The sequence below is a fragment of the Harpegnathos saltator genome, unplaced genomic scaffold (genome assembly GCF_003227715.2).
Source record: "Harpegnathos saltator strain DR-91 unplaced genomic scaffold, Hsal_v8.6 scaffold33, whole genome shotgun sequence".
In the NCBI taxonomy this organism is placed as follows: domain Eukaryota; kingdom Metazoa; phylum Arthropoda; class Insecta; order Hymenoptera; family Formicidae; genus Harpegnathos; species Harpegnathos saltator.
This window is the reverse complement of record NW_020230128.1, coordinates 1372549-1385516: the sequence shown is the minus strand read 5'-3', so window position 1 is coordinate 1385516 and position 12968 is coordinate 1372549. Positions and strand designations below refer to the sequence as shown.

Below are 12968 nucleotides of genomic sequence, written 5' to 3'. Positions count from 1 at the left end.
AAATTGAGATCAATTTTTGGCCCTAATCTATTAGCGAATATAAATTATTTAAATGCATTTAAATACATACATTTTATATTGATTGATTCGATGTAATACTTAAATATTTCCTTGGAAAAAATATTTATTACAACTTATGTGGGAAATAAAATTCTACTATTAATTTCTAATATCAGAAAACTCAATACGTAAGTATTGCACGGAAAAAAGAAACCAGCAGAGGTGTTGAAAGATCAGCGGTAAATTATTCTGAAAATAAAGTTTCGTCAATATACATTTTTTTTTTCGATGTTCTGTATGTGGAGAGGGAAAAATTTTGTTTGAGACGGACGATTTCTTTTTCTCTCTCTCTCTCTTTCTCTCTCTCTCTCTCTCTCTCTCTCTCTCTCTCTCTCTCTCTCTCTCTCTCTCTCTCTCTCTTAATAATAACTTATGTAAAATTTCTATAAATATTAACTTTTTCCTTCGTAAAACTGCCATACAGGTGGTCAGTGTAGTGCGAAAACACCCAGCACTTTGATAGCCCCTTCATTTTATTAAAACACGGGGAAAATTTCATTCTAGAACGGATTGTCAAAGGAAACAGACTTTGTTCATTTTACTTTTCTGACTTACAATTGTTTATCATCTAATAGAATTCTCACTTGTCTAATTGTAAGTACACATTACTGCACACGTTAAATAGAATCAGTAGAAGTAACTGATATTTAGAGCAATGGCACGATTTTCATTGGACACGAAAAGTTATGAGACTGAACTTGAAATGATTTTAGTTTCGATTCTGCCATAAATTTCAAAGCAATTATTTTTGTATCCGATAGCTGGAGGAACAAAAAGTTGCGAATTTTAATTTCTTATATTTGTCTGCTGTTATAAGTCTAATAAAACGGTTTGATACAATATACATAAATAATGAAGTAAATATATAAATAAAAAAGTAATGTATAAATGTACGAAGTCTATGTTATCGATATATCGCGTAACTTCTAATTTTAACTGGATATTAACGTGTATTCCGATATATTGTAAGATGTACTCGTAAAGAGTAACTAAATCACTACAAATTTTAATATAAAATCGCTCGGAGATCTTTTTTTGGGCGCATTTCATCGTAATACATGTTTATGTACAATTGAAATTCGCTTTCACCGCGACGACGTCGTACTCAAATCACAAAATAAAAGATTTAATATAAGGCTACACCAACTATGTACATCGATTATGAATAGAGCACTGGTAATACCCTTCGAAACTTACTCCTATTTAATATATGTATTCAATTAATCAATATATTATTAATAAATTCTTAGATATGGTTTCTAGTAGCTTAAAAGCTAGCACATGTGTCTTTTATCTTTCTTCTTTTCTTTTTTTTTCTTTCTTTTTAATATACTTTACAAGTACAAGTTAGACTTATATATCTCCTTTGAGTAATTTCTTGGAGAATAAGACTCAAGATGAAGAACGGTTAAAGTATGACAATCAAAGTCTTATGGTTCTGATAAAAGTCTCGTATAAAATTAAAGTACGATTAAATCCCTTTATCGTTATATTAACGAATAATTGGTCCATAACTCTACCGAACTAAGAGATAATTTCGAAGTGAAATAAGGTACGTTCGGGCATGTGCTCAATTTTTAGGCTATGCACAATAATTCTCTCGCAATAAAAATATATTACGATTACAATATGTGTGTGTATGTATTATGCATGTACACATATATATATGCACATACACATACACACGCACAAGTACACGCACGCACATGTATATAGTACTTGATTCCTGACTAGCATGTGTTTACACGAGTGACTTTCTACTTTACACGCGTATACGACATCTGGAATAAAATATTTTTTTGTTGAGCAATCATTAATCGAAAATAATGTAAATGAGAAATATATCGTATACACGTATAAAAATATTTGGACGTATAAAACCATTAGAAAAAGAAAATAAATTAAAGAAAAAACGAACAAATAGAAAATCACTTGTGCAGCAACTAAGTGATTCCATGAAAATTTTACACTTCAGCATGTTTCTCTCAGACTCGTCAATCGCACGTAAATCCTCGCTTTCATTATCGCGAATGTGTATACGTCGCTCGCGCACGAGCATGCATGAAGATCATAGGGCTTTATCTTACGAATACATTTTTTCCCCTTGAAGATATTACAATCTATAAGTCTCTTCTGGGGCGATAAAAATGATCGAGGAGAAATATAAATTCAATTGTTTCATGTACCTTCATATCTGCGTAAAATATATAATACGCGATGTATACGTGAACTTCAATATGTCCTCGTATCACTTTCTATAAATCGTTTGTGTACAATAGTTCATTAAGGCTTCTACGTAAGACTGTCTATTATCTGATGTAGCTAAGCTATTGTATGTCTTTTTTTTTTATAAACTTTAAGCAGGACCAAAAGAATATTTTTCGTTCATATGATATTTGGTGTTATGGTTTAAATACCTCTTTTTTTTCCGGGAGATGTTTATCGGACACAGAGAGATAAACCAAAAGCTTTACAAATGATCGTTCTCAAGTTGCGTGCTCGGCTTAGCTTGCACAGGGCCTGTACATGTAAATTATACACTCTCTGGCACTGGTAAATATTCCCTACCACTCGTTAGTACATCAACTATTTCTCAGTCTTGTTATAATACTACTTTAATACTTTTATAATTCATATAAAATCAGTTGCACGCATTTATACATTTTGAAAGAACACTGTATATATGCCACTTTGCGATCTAAATTATCCAATGCGTATTGCAATAGTTTTGTGTATGGGTAATGCTGTTGTAACAGTGTGTATTATACATAAACAGATAAAGTTGCAGAATTAAAAAAAAAAACAATTGCCATAAAAAGCAAAAGGTTGAGGTTTGACCCGATGAAAACAATTCCACATGCTAGTTGAGAAATAATGCAACGTAAGATGGAATAAGAATACAGCTGCAGGACAACTTTACACATCACAGGATGAAAAAAAAGACCCTCCTGTAATTACGACGCGAAGTTATTCCTGCTGGATGTGCAATCTTAACACATCTTACAATACGTATTGTCCCGCAATTTCAATGATTACACATTTTTCATCGGTTAATGATAGCAACGATATCTCTGTATATTCATGATTTTGATTATAAATATTAAATTTGATTACTTGTCAAGTAGCGTAATGGATATAAAACAGAATGTTCTGTATATTAATTATATTCGCAGTACGAAATTCAATCTAGATCGATCTTATAATGTATAATTCTAAGTTTCTTTTATTATTGCGTTTAATATCACTATTATGCTAACTTCCTCAGCATGATACACCCACGTATGTGCAATATTATACGAATGTATTACTTCTCGTAAATTTGCGATTTTCCCTTGCAAAGAGAGAACATTAAACTCCAAGGATAATAGAAAAGTATTAAGTTATACTTATGTATACACATTTATCCTTTTAAAGAATATATTAAAAGTAATATATAATATAGTTTAAACTTAAAAAATAATTGTAAATATATTATTTAATCTGAGAGCTCATCTATATATGTATATGTATATTTGTACCTAACGCATTAAAAAAGAAAAAAAAAGAAAAAAACGCGCTATACAAATAAAAATAAATATTTTTGGTAGACTGTAGAAATATGCATACAGTGTGTGTTACAATTTATAATCACAATTAAGTAGCTAAGTATTTACTGAACTACTACTTTAAGTACGATGCAACGACAAAATCGAAATGATTGTATAAGTAATAGGAAAGAGGATCTTTATATTTAACGTTAAATAAGAGGATCTTTATATTATACGATCTTTAAATTATTTCATTTTGTGATATCATGAATATCACAGTGAAAAGCAAGCGAGATACAAGAGAGACATACGAGATAAACGATTTAAAAAATAGCTCGTAGTTAAAAGTGGAAATATTCGTTGGCGAATATCGAAATCGTTAAGTAACTAGACCTTACATTTCGTAAACTTTATTTAGAAATATTTATTTATAATCTATATATAGCGCCGTCTTTGATTGCCCAGAGACTACGGCGTTTACCATGTATGTCTCGTTAGAAAGAAGACCATTGAAGGCGGTAATATTTTTACCTTAATCTTTAAAAAGTAACTTGTAAATATGAAAACCCTGTGAATGCTATGCAACTGGTTATGTTCAGTGCACTTTTTAGTTGTACAGAATGTGGATAGATAATATCTTATTAATCGGTACAAACAAACGATCTTCAATTGCTTTTCCAAACACGAGTTCTGGGAACTTAGCGACGCAAGTGCTCGTGCAATTGCGATGTTTTCGATGCTTCGCGAATGTGTCATGTTGCATTCAATTCCTGTTTAATGTACCGTCAGTTCAGTATGTTTCCAGCTTCTGGAATCTACAAGGGATACGGTCTGATGTCCCGAAAACGACGGTTACGTTACACTTTGATATTACACATTCGTTTGTTCACACGAAGTTTCAAGAACTCCGATTTGAAAAATTCTAATAGTAATTTCTTTAAATCCTTTTCAAAGATGACTGTACAATAGTCTATATAGAAGTATACTCATACAAAATAAAGAAAGTATTTAAAAAACGATATACTCATATAAAGTATATGATGCACATATCTTTTTATCCTAGGGCAGGATTCTTACTATACAAACTATTAGTTTCTTATTGAGCATATTTTAGAAATTGTTTGTGTCGTTGTAGGAAGTGTTTGATTACTGACGTTATTTCAACTATACGCTAGTACCTAGAAGATTTTTGTAGAATGACGTTCTCTTTTTACACATCTTTTGATTATGATTGTGCTCTCTAGAGGAAGACTTTACGAAAACACCAGCGAAACAGACATCCGAATTTGGTTGAGGAGCTCTTTCGTGTTTCTTAGAATTATAAATTTTTCTTGGATTATTTAGTTCGGTGATTGATTTGGCATGCTATAACTACGATAATCGGTGTGCGATGAATGATAGATACCTCGAAAAATACGCCTGTAACCCCAGATATCCGCGTATAGTGTAAATAGTCACAATGCCCCAATTATAATTTCTACCGTGAATACTCTTACTCGCTTTGTTTGGAATTCCTAGGAACTTCAAGTTTTCAGCTCTTTTCCCAAACAATATCATTACATTCAAGCTTCCTGCAAGAGAAACATTGAATGACGTGAAATTATTACAAGTTGAAACGCTACGAAACTTCAACTTCATTACAAGCACTTTTTTGTTAAAGCATTTATAATTATTAAATATAATTATTAAAGGCTAAAAGGTAATATTATCAAAGTAACAATATATGAATAACAACCAAATATTATTCAAACGTATTCTCGTAATATTGGCCGTAAATTCATATCATAATACACAAATACGGTACTTACTTCAGGGAATAGAAAGTGCTCACGAGTAGGTTGCGGTTGCTCGAAGGGCGAGCTGCTCATGTAACCGGGTGACGGGGACTCGCTCTTCTCCAGCACTGGAGTGATGTTTGCATAATTAGCGGACGCTGTAGTGAGAATTCGTCCCTGCTCTACCAAGATGCTACGATCGATTTTATAATATTCTTTGCCGCTACGAGGCCGAAGGGTCGTTGTTACCGCTCTGCCTCCTAATCTGTATAAGTGCGAATGTAATTCTTTCGTGTCGATTACGTGAGATGAAACAAATCAATCGTTTATCAAATACGACAATAACAATTCCACCTTTTCTGGCATATACAGAGCATATTAGACAGAAACTAGACAGACGAGGATTTCCAAAATGAGACATTTGACAAGCGTGTGTCTACATGTGCAAGATCTTACCTGAGGCTGTCGGGCGTATCGGACGAAGAGTGAGACGACAGTGACAAAGTTTCGATATAATCCGACATGTCAGAAGTGCCGCTGCTAGTGCTCCGGGAATCGATGTAAGGCGCGTTCGAGACTTCGCCGGGGCTGTTGAAGCCCTTGGTGGCCTTCGGCACGCATGTAGGTATGTCGGCTTCTGCGGACGAGGATTTTGTCGGTATCTTGATCTTCTGGAATTGAAAGCTGAGTTCTCGCAAAGGATCACTGGATTTGGACTTCCTCGGCAGACTGCTGTGGTAACACGTGGGTGGTGGACTCTTACGGCAGACCGATAGCATGTTCTGTTTGACCGCCGTGGCGGCGGGCGCCAACGATAATTCAAATTCCACAAACTCCGCCGTTCGATGGCTGAGAGAGCCGGTAGAAACGCCGGAGTCGTTGCTGCTCGACGAGTCTCTGTTATGGCCAGTCTTGGATGGCACGGAGGAGGAGCGTCGGATCTTGATAAACGACGGCTGAGACGCGCTCGTCAACATCTGCGCGTTCTCGTGCGCGATCTTGTTGTCGGTGTTTATGCATGAGCTGTGCGACTCGCCGCTGATCAGAATGTTCTTGTCCGCTTCGCTCGAACACTTGTGGATGGTGAGCGTGGACGGGAAGCTGCGAGTCTCATCGTCCAGGTAATGCGCGGACTCCGCTGAGTAAGATCGCTTCCTCAGCAGTATACCTATGCTGCCACTAGACTCCGCGGCATTACCCGTGTCCAAGTAACGACGCCTGAAGTAAGGACTGGACAACATCGCCGATCCTGGCACACGGTACTCCGAGTCTGATCGTTTCTTGTTGCCTTCGAGCAGCGCGGAGCCCGATAACGTGGGGTTGCTGGAGCTCTTAATACCGCTGCAGATTCTGGACAGGATCTCCTTAGAGCAAGCGTTGTGAGCCGGCTGCATCGGCAGATAACCAGGAAACGGTTTCTTCGGGGTCTGTTTGTCCGGATCCATAACCAGATAATCGTTCTCCCTCTCCTTTGTGTGACCACATTTCTGGCACACCTTTGAGACATCCTCGCTCGGCGCCTCAGTTTCTGCCGCAGCAGTTTCTTTCAACTGATCCGCGAACTTCTCGATCTCATCCTGCGAAATACTGCTTTTCGTCAGCACGTCCTTGCTGTTCTCGTAATGCTCCAGCGATTGTGTGAAATCGATGTTCACGTAATTCGCTCGCTTCAGCTCCGGCTGCGTGTCTATCACCGGCTCGACGTTCTCGTAATTGTTCGATTTATTCATCCCTGCACAGCCGCAATCATCTGGGATTTTCTCAATATCGGTCGACTCGCTCTTATTTACCTTTCTAGCGGTCGCATAAATGGCCACATCGCCGCTGGCGTTCACCACCGGCATCTTACCCTCGCCCGAGAGCTTCACGGGATGAACGGTGACCCCGGTCGGCTCGATTCCCGCTCCACGTCGACAGTAAGGCAAAACGAAACCGGCCCAGCTCATAACATTGTGACAAGGACACCCCGAAGACCTGGGTGACTGTACCGTGAGCTTCGCAGGACATCCACAACCTTGCAGCACTACCGCCTGCGGTACCTGAGGCGTATCGTAGTTGGGGTAAGTTTTTGGCAGTGTGAGACATTCTTTTATCTTCCTCGGTGTGTCGTAATACTGTTCCGGTTGAGGACCTTGCTCCAACAACATATGATGTCCCAAAATCGTCTTTGGTACATCGTAATTCTCGTAAGGTCCCGCAGCAGCAGCAGCAGTAGCAGCAGCAGTAGCAGCAGCAGTAGCGCCGCCACCAGTAGTACCACTCCCACGAGGTACAGTCTGCTGAAGCTGCTGCTGCTGCTGCTGTTGTTGTTGCGATTGTGGTTGCTGCTGTTGCTGAAGTTTTCGACTCGCGTGCACACAGGTCTGTTGTTCGACGGGTGGCAGTGGCATCGGCGGCTTCTTAGGTTTCTTGGCAGTGACTTGGGACTGAATGGCTGGCGACGGCGACGGTTGTTGGGACGGTTTCGGCGGTCTCGGTGGCAACGCGCTCGGACTCGGCGACATCCGATGAGCTGTTTGCGCTTGCTGAGACTGGGCGGTTTTGGACTGCGTGCAGTGACACTCGATTTGCTGCGAGCCGGAGTAATCGCTGTCATGGCTACTGCTGCTGTAAGAAGACAGTGAGAGCCGGTCGAAGGTACGCGGTTGCAAGTGGCATCCGAGATTGTTCAACGTGCCCGCAGGACTGCTTATACCGCTCATGGTGGCTGTGGTGATCAATGTTGACGACTTGGAGACCGTGCCGAGCTTGCTGATGCAACTGGCGCATCTCTCGAGGCCGGTCGCCCCTTGACGAGTGAGTGAACAGCTGCGCCATTGATCACCAGGTTGATCGGGTAATTCGCTGGAGACGGACACGGTGTCTCTACAACTGTAATCGCCATCAAGCTCGGTCTGCTGCCTACTCTCCGCAGACGACCAGTACGGCGAGCTTTCGTTCTTGCAGCTATCGCAGTGTTCCTCGTATGTCGATGAGTACACGACAGCCGAAGGGAAAAAGTCGCTGGCTCTGGTCTCCGAGCGAGAACACTGACGTCGTGGGCTATCCTGCGTTGATTGTTCCCGACCAAGAGGACGCTTCTTCGTCGTGAGCTTCCCCTCGGCCGCTAACTGCAACGTCTTTACGATATCCTCCCCTTGATCCGTTATCAAAACGTGTAAGCCTTCTCCTCGACCACATCTGGAGCCACCCTCGAAACAGAATCTACCCTCGACTACGCCGTATCGTCGTAGATGCGCGATCTCCCAGATACCGACTAGTCGAGGTGGTATACCGACGGTGATGCAGAAGCGACGGTCTTGAATGTGCAAGTGCGCCGGTCCGTTGGTAAACTTGGCCTTCGACGGCACCGAGGAGATGAGTATCAAGAATTGCTGATCTGCGCAGGCAAAGTTGGTCAAGTTGAATGTACTGTGTAAAAGGCACGAGATGCGGCATCTCTGAATCTCTGTTATTTTGTGTATTTTTTCCTTTAATTTTCCTTTAAATTTGAGGAATCCGCATGATTACGACGCATCTCCCTTTTAAATAACGCATCTCACCAACTGCTTACCTTCGCCCAAGTTGTTAGAGATCTTGACTTGCCACTGTATCAATCGTTCCCGCGTGTCGAATGCGAGAACAACCGTCACATCTTGGCAAATTATCGCGATCGTATTGGATTCTTTATCAAGAGTGAAACCGCTCTCCACCCCGAGAAAATGCTGCAAGCTCAGAGACGCTTTTGTTTGGCCTTGCTTATAACGATCCTTACTGTCCCCGTAAAGTTGTAGATGCAAACAGTCTGTTGATGTAAAAAAGGAAGAGGTATTTATTTATTTATTTATTTATTTCTCTCTCTCTCTCTCTCTCTCTCTCTCTCTCTCTCTCTCTCTGTTGTACGCTTGTTTCAAGCGACTTGTCGGGCAAATTGCATGAATTTTTCCTTTTTTTGTAAATATCTGTAAAAAGATTCTTCAGAATCTCTCTTCAGTCAGGACAGGTGTTCGATGTTTATTCCCATTAAATATTTACTGTACGCGGAAAGTGAGAGATTTTGGTATTTATAAATACAAAGAAAAATAAATCAGCATATATTTGCATAGAAATTTCACTGCATCGTAATGTTACGCTTTCCTGATAAACATCCAACTCAAAATGACGCTCGTGCCGTGCGTTGAGCATTTATCGACATACAAATATAAATCCGGTTACATGTCGTTTGCATCCCCTTCGTTAAGTCCGCTTGGGTCCGCTTGGGAAAAATATATGATCTACTCAGGCGCGCGGTTTTAAAATATCCTCAACTTACGAGGATCACGTATTAATGGTTATTGTCAGGAGCAAAGCTTTTCTTGGAAATCTTTTTTTTTCGCTGCTTCGAGCAGCCAATCTGTAACAGATGTGGCAGCTGCCACCCTAGGAAGGCAGTCTGAAGGGAGAGGGATTCTTTGTACTGATAATAAGCAGGAAAGGTCCCTTTAAAAGGGCGAGAAGAAGTGGAAGTGGCTAACTCTTCACAGCTATAAATTTGTAACTGATTTGTAACACGTGAGACGCAAGAATCCGACCGTCCCATTTGTTGCAGTCGGCACGTCCGGGTTTTAATAAAACAGATATTAAACAATTATGCAAACAATATGTCGATCGTTGATAAGTCAAAAAGCGCCGAGTGATCTATTCGATTGTAGTTTTATCGTAAATAAATATGATGGAACACAGTGAATGTGAAAAAATTAGAATTTTTTCCCAATCTCAGACAACAAATTTAATTAACAAATTCATGAGAGTTGACGCAAATCCATCATCTTAAAAGTTACATAAAAGCTTCCTCGACAATAAAATTACAATAAAAAGACAATAAAATAATTACACTCGTGATAATAACTTATGTCGGCTCTGGTTAGACTTGTGTTAATGTCTCTTGACTGGGGGAAAAAAAAAAAAAAAAAAAAACTGAGTCTTCAAATAATCTTAGAAATTTCTTTTAGTTCGAATGTCATGTCGGAGTGGAATAGTGCTGTAAGATAGAAACACGGTACATAATATACGGTTTGCCGAGCGGACAAAGCAGAGTCTATTATGCAAATTCCGAGATACCGTCCTTATCAACGACACGATAGTAGGAGCAAAAAGGTAAGAAAGCTTCAAGAATATTTAATGTATCCTGTTTATTATCTTATTACTCCCCTCTTTCTCCCACCCACTCCTCCCTAGTCATATGATAATAATGTAGCACAGTCGATGTGCAATAGTAAAATGCATGCCCATATATGTGAATGTTATTGACACAATCTTATCAAATTCTCATTAATAACGCATTATTATTAGCTCGCCTAAGGTAAACAAACGGAAAAACAATAAGGCTGTTGTAAAAGAGCTGGTTTAAAGGAAAAGTATATGAAATGCCTCACTTTACCTGCTACTGGTGATAATTTCCGCATGACGCACCATCTTGACTTCCACTGTAAAAGAAATTATGTTCCTAAAATACAACAATGTTTCATAAGACTAGCTAAATCAATGTTTTTTTTTCTTTTGTAAATCAATATAAAATGTGAATGTAATTTGCAATTGTTGCAAGAGTAAAGTATTCCTCAACTTCATATATTTCCATAAGATGCTATAGAAGTAAGATCTTTTATCTATTTGTGTGTGAATCTCTCTGATAACAGGTACGATAAATATAGCTATGCTGCAATATGCTTCCATAGAAATCCAACAGGAATCGTGTTATCATTCCTGGAATGATATCTCAAAAACATATTTGAACATAAAAATATAACGCAACAAGAAATATGATATATAGAGTATTACCAAAAAATAATGAGAATTCTTCTCATTAAATTTTTCACCTTAACATCTTTCAGATTATCTATCAAGTGTTTAATTAAAAGGATGGCTTATTAGTGCAGAATGAGCTTTAAACGTGATTAATGAGCAATTTTTCATCATTATACAGACATAGGACGATTGTGAAAAATATCCTTACGACAAATTTCAAGATGATTAATCGCGAGGTGACAAAGTGTTGAGCCATTGTCAAATTCGGAGCGCATTCTGCGTCAAAATTCTGCTGTCAAAAGAATCGTCTTAATTTTGTAGCTTTAACTTTTGCCGCACATCTTTCCCGGGGCACTCTGTGCATGCAGACTCAAACAAGCCGCCGGCGTCGCAAAGCGCATGTAACACGCCGAATCTCGCTCCTATAATTGTTACATAATTTCTGTCGCGCATGAAGAAATTCGTACTCGAGTGACTCGTCGATAAGTATAAGCGCGAGCACACGGGTCCATTCGAATTTCGTATTCGTCCCTCGTATCTCGAGGACACTCTCGTCTTCCCCGGAGACATCGCGCTAATTCGCGAGCTTCAGCGGTGGGCAGGAAAAAACGAGAGGAATTAATAGCAGCACGACAAGGAAGCGCCGCTAAACGCTCGCGCTGTACGCGCGAACGAACGATACGGCGGATCACGCGACAGTTCACTCACCTTCTTTCCGTCGCGAAATTTGACGTTTCCCTCGATAATACAACTGTTATCCACCATTGTAAATGACTCGCTTCGTTGCCGCGCCGCACCGTGATATTTTTCTCATTACCGCGTCCGATCGCCCCGTGCAGCCGAGATCCCGCGGCGCGACACCATTTGGATGCGGTCGACCGATCGCGGCACACAGACGGTATCCTTTCGTCTGCTCTTCCTTTTCTTTCGCCGCACGCGAAGGGACACGGACGGGGAATCTGCGGCGCCGAATATGACGACGACGACGACGACCACGACCACGAATCACGCGGCAAAATCCATACTGCGAGAGGGGTCAGTCTCGAACGCCTTCCATCTTGACGATATCGGCTTGCTGCGTGCACTAACACGCTCGCGCTGTCGTGCGAGAAAACGCCGAGCCGCCGCGATGCTGCAATCTGTGAGGCGACGGCGGAAGCGAGAACCTGGAAGTTCATCGAGATGTCGAGGCTGATAATGTAACTTTACGCAATTTTGAACGCACGATTTTGCGAATTTCCAATTTCGTGTTTCAGTTTGGAGAAAGATCTGCAGTCGTGCGTGGGCCTGAAATTCGCCGCCGTGACGATGGCCACCGATGGGTCAGTTTGTCATGTAAAGATTTATCGCGGATGAAAGATATCATGCCGCATGCCAGTACCCAAGTAGAACAAAAAATCATGACGACATCAAAATGACAAGAAAATGACCGAATCATGATGAGAAAAAGAGTTTTCCCTCATCATTTTGATGTCATCGTGATTTTCTGTTCTGTCTGGGTAAGATCGCGGCCGAGGTAAAAAGCTGCACTGCAGCACCAAATGAGCGCAAATGGTAATGCTAGAAGTGCAGTTAGTGCAGAGAGTGCTGGGCGTGATAATTAATGCGTTTTATAAGAGAAAAAAAATTTTTGCCTGTACGTTACAGACATAAAGTTAAAAATTGCAACAAATCCCCAAAACGAATGAGTGTTTTGCGTCACTTGTGCAGACTTTTCGAACGGCACGGCTCAACGACAAGTCACACAAGTCTCTTTATTCTTCAATAACACGACTAACTTTTCTATTCACTCATTAACGCGAGCTGAAAGTCTTTTTTTTTTAACTTAACACACCCAATGATT

At 40.1% G+C, this 12968-nt stretch overlaps 1 protein-coding gene across 3 annotated transcripts; it reads right to left on the bottom strand.

Annotated features, from left to right (window-relative positions):
* Positions 1-3620: 3620 nt before the first annotated feature.
* On the bottom strand, positions 3621-12232 carry LOC105184386 (uncharacterized). Of its 3 annotated transcripts, XM_025300152.1 has the most exons (7): positions 11834-11861; positions 11334-11547; positions 10761-10806; positions 8916-9146; positions 5819-8741; positions 5396-5627; positions 3621-5158 (listed from the first exon to the last, which is right to left on the bottom strand). In XM_025300152.1, exons 2-7 carry the CDS (start codon positions 11379-11381, stop codon positions 5150-5152), a joined length of 3489 nt encoding a protein of 1162 aa, XP_025155937.1. In that variant the 5' UTR covers positions 11382-11547; positions 11834-11861; the 3' UTR covers positions 3621-5149. The 3 variants fall into 3 exon arrangements, with proteins under 3 accessions (XP_025155937.1, XP_011141437.2, XP_019697549.2); XM_011143135.3 differs by lacking the exon at positions 11334-11547 and having other exon boundaries at positions 11834-12232; XM_019841990.2 differs by lacking the exons at positions 11334-11547; positions 11834-11861 and adding an exon at positions 10944-11077.
* Positions 12233-12968: the final 736 nt, after the last annotated feature.

What these genes read in the sequence shown, in the direction of transcription:
- LOC105184386 (XM_011143135.3), bottom strand. Translation starts at nt 11,890, where the DNA reads ATGGTGGATAACAGTTGTATTATCGAGGGAAACGTCAAATTTCGCGAC. An exon ending in AATTTCGCGACGGAAAGAAG is followed by an intron (nt 10,807 to 11,833) that starts GTGAGTGAACTG and finishes TTTCTTTTACAG; the next exon opens with TGGAAGTCAAGATGGTGCGT. An exon ending in GATACGCCCGACAGCCTCAG is followed by an intron (nt 5,628 to 5,818) that starts GTAAGATCTTGC and finishes GCACTTATACAG; the next exon opens with ATTAGGAGGCAGAGCGGTAA.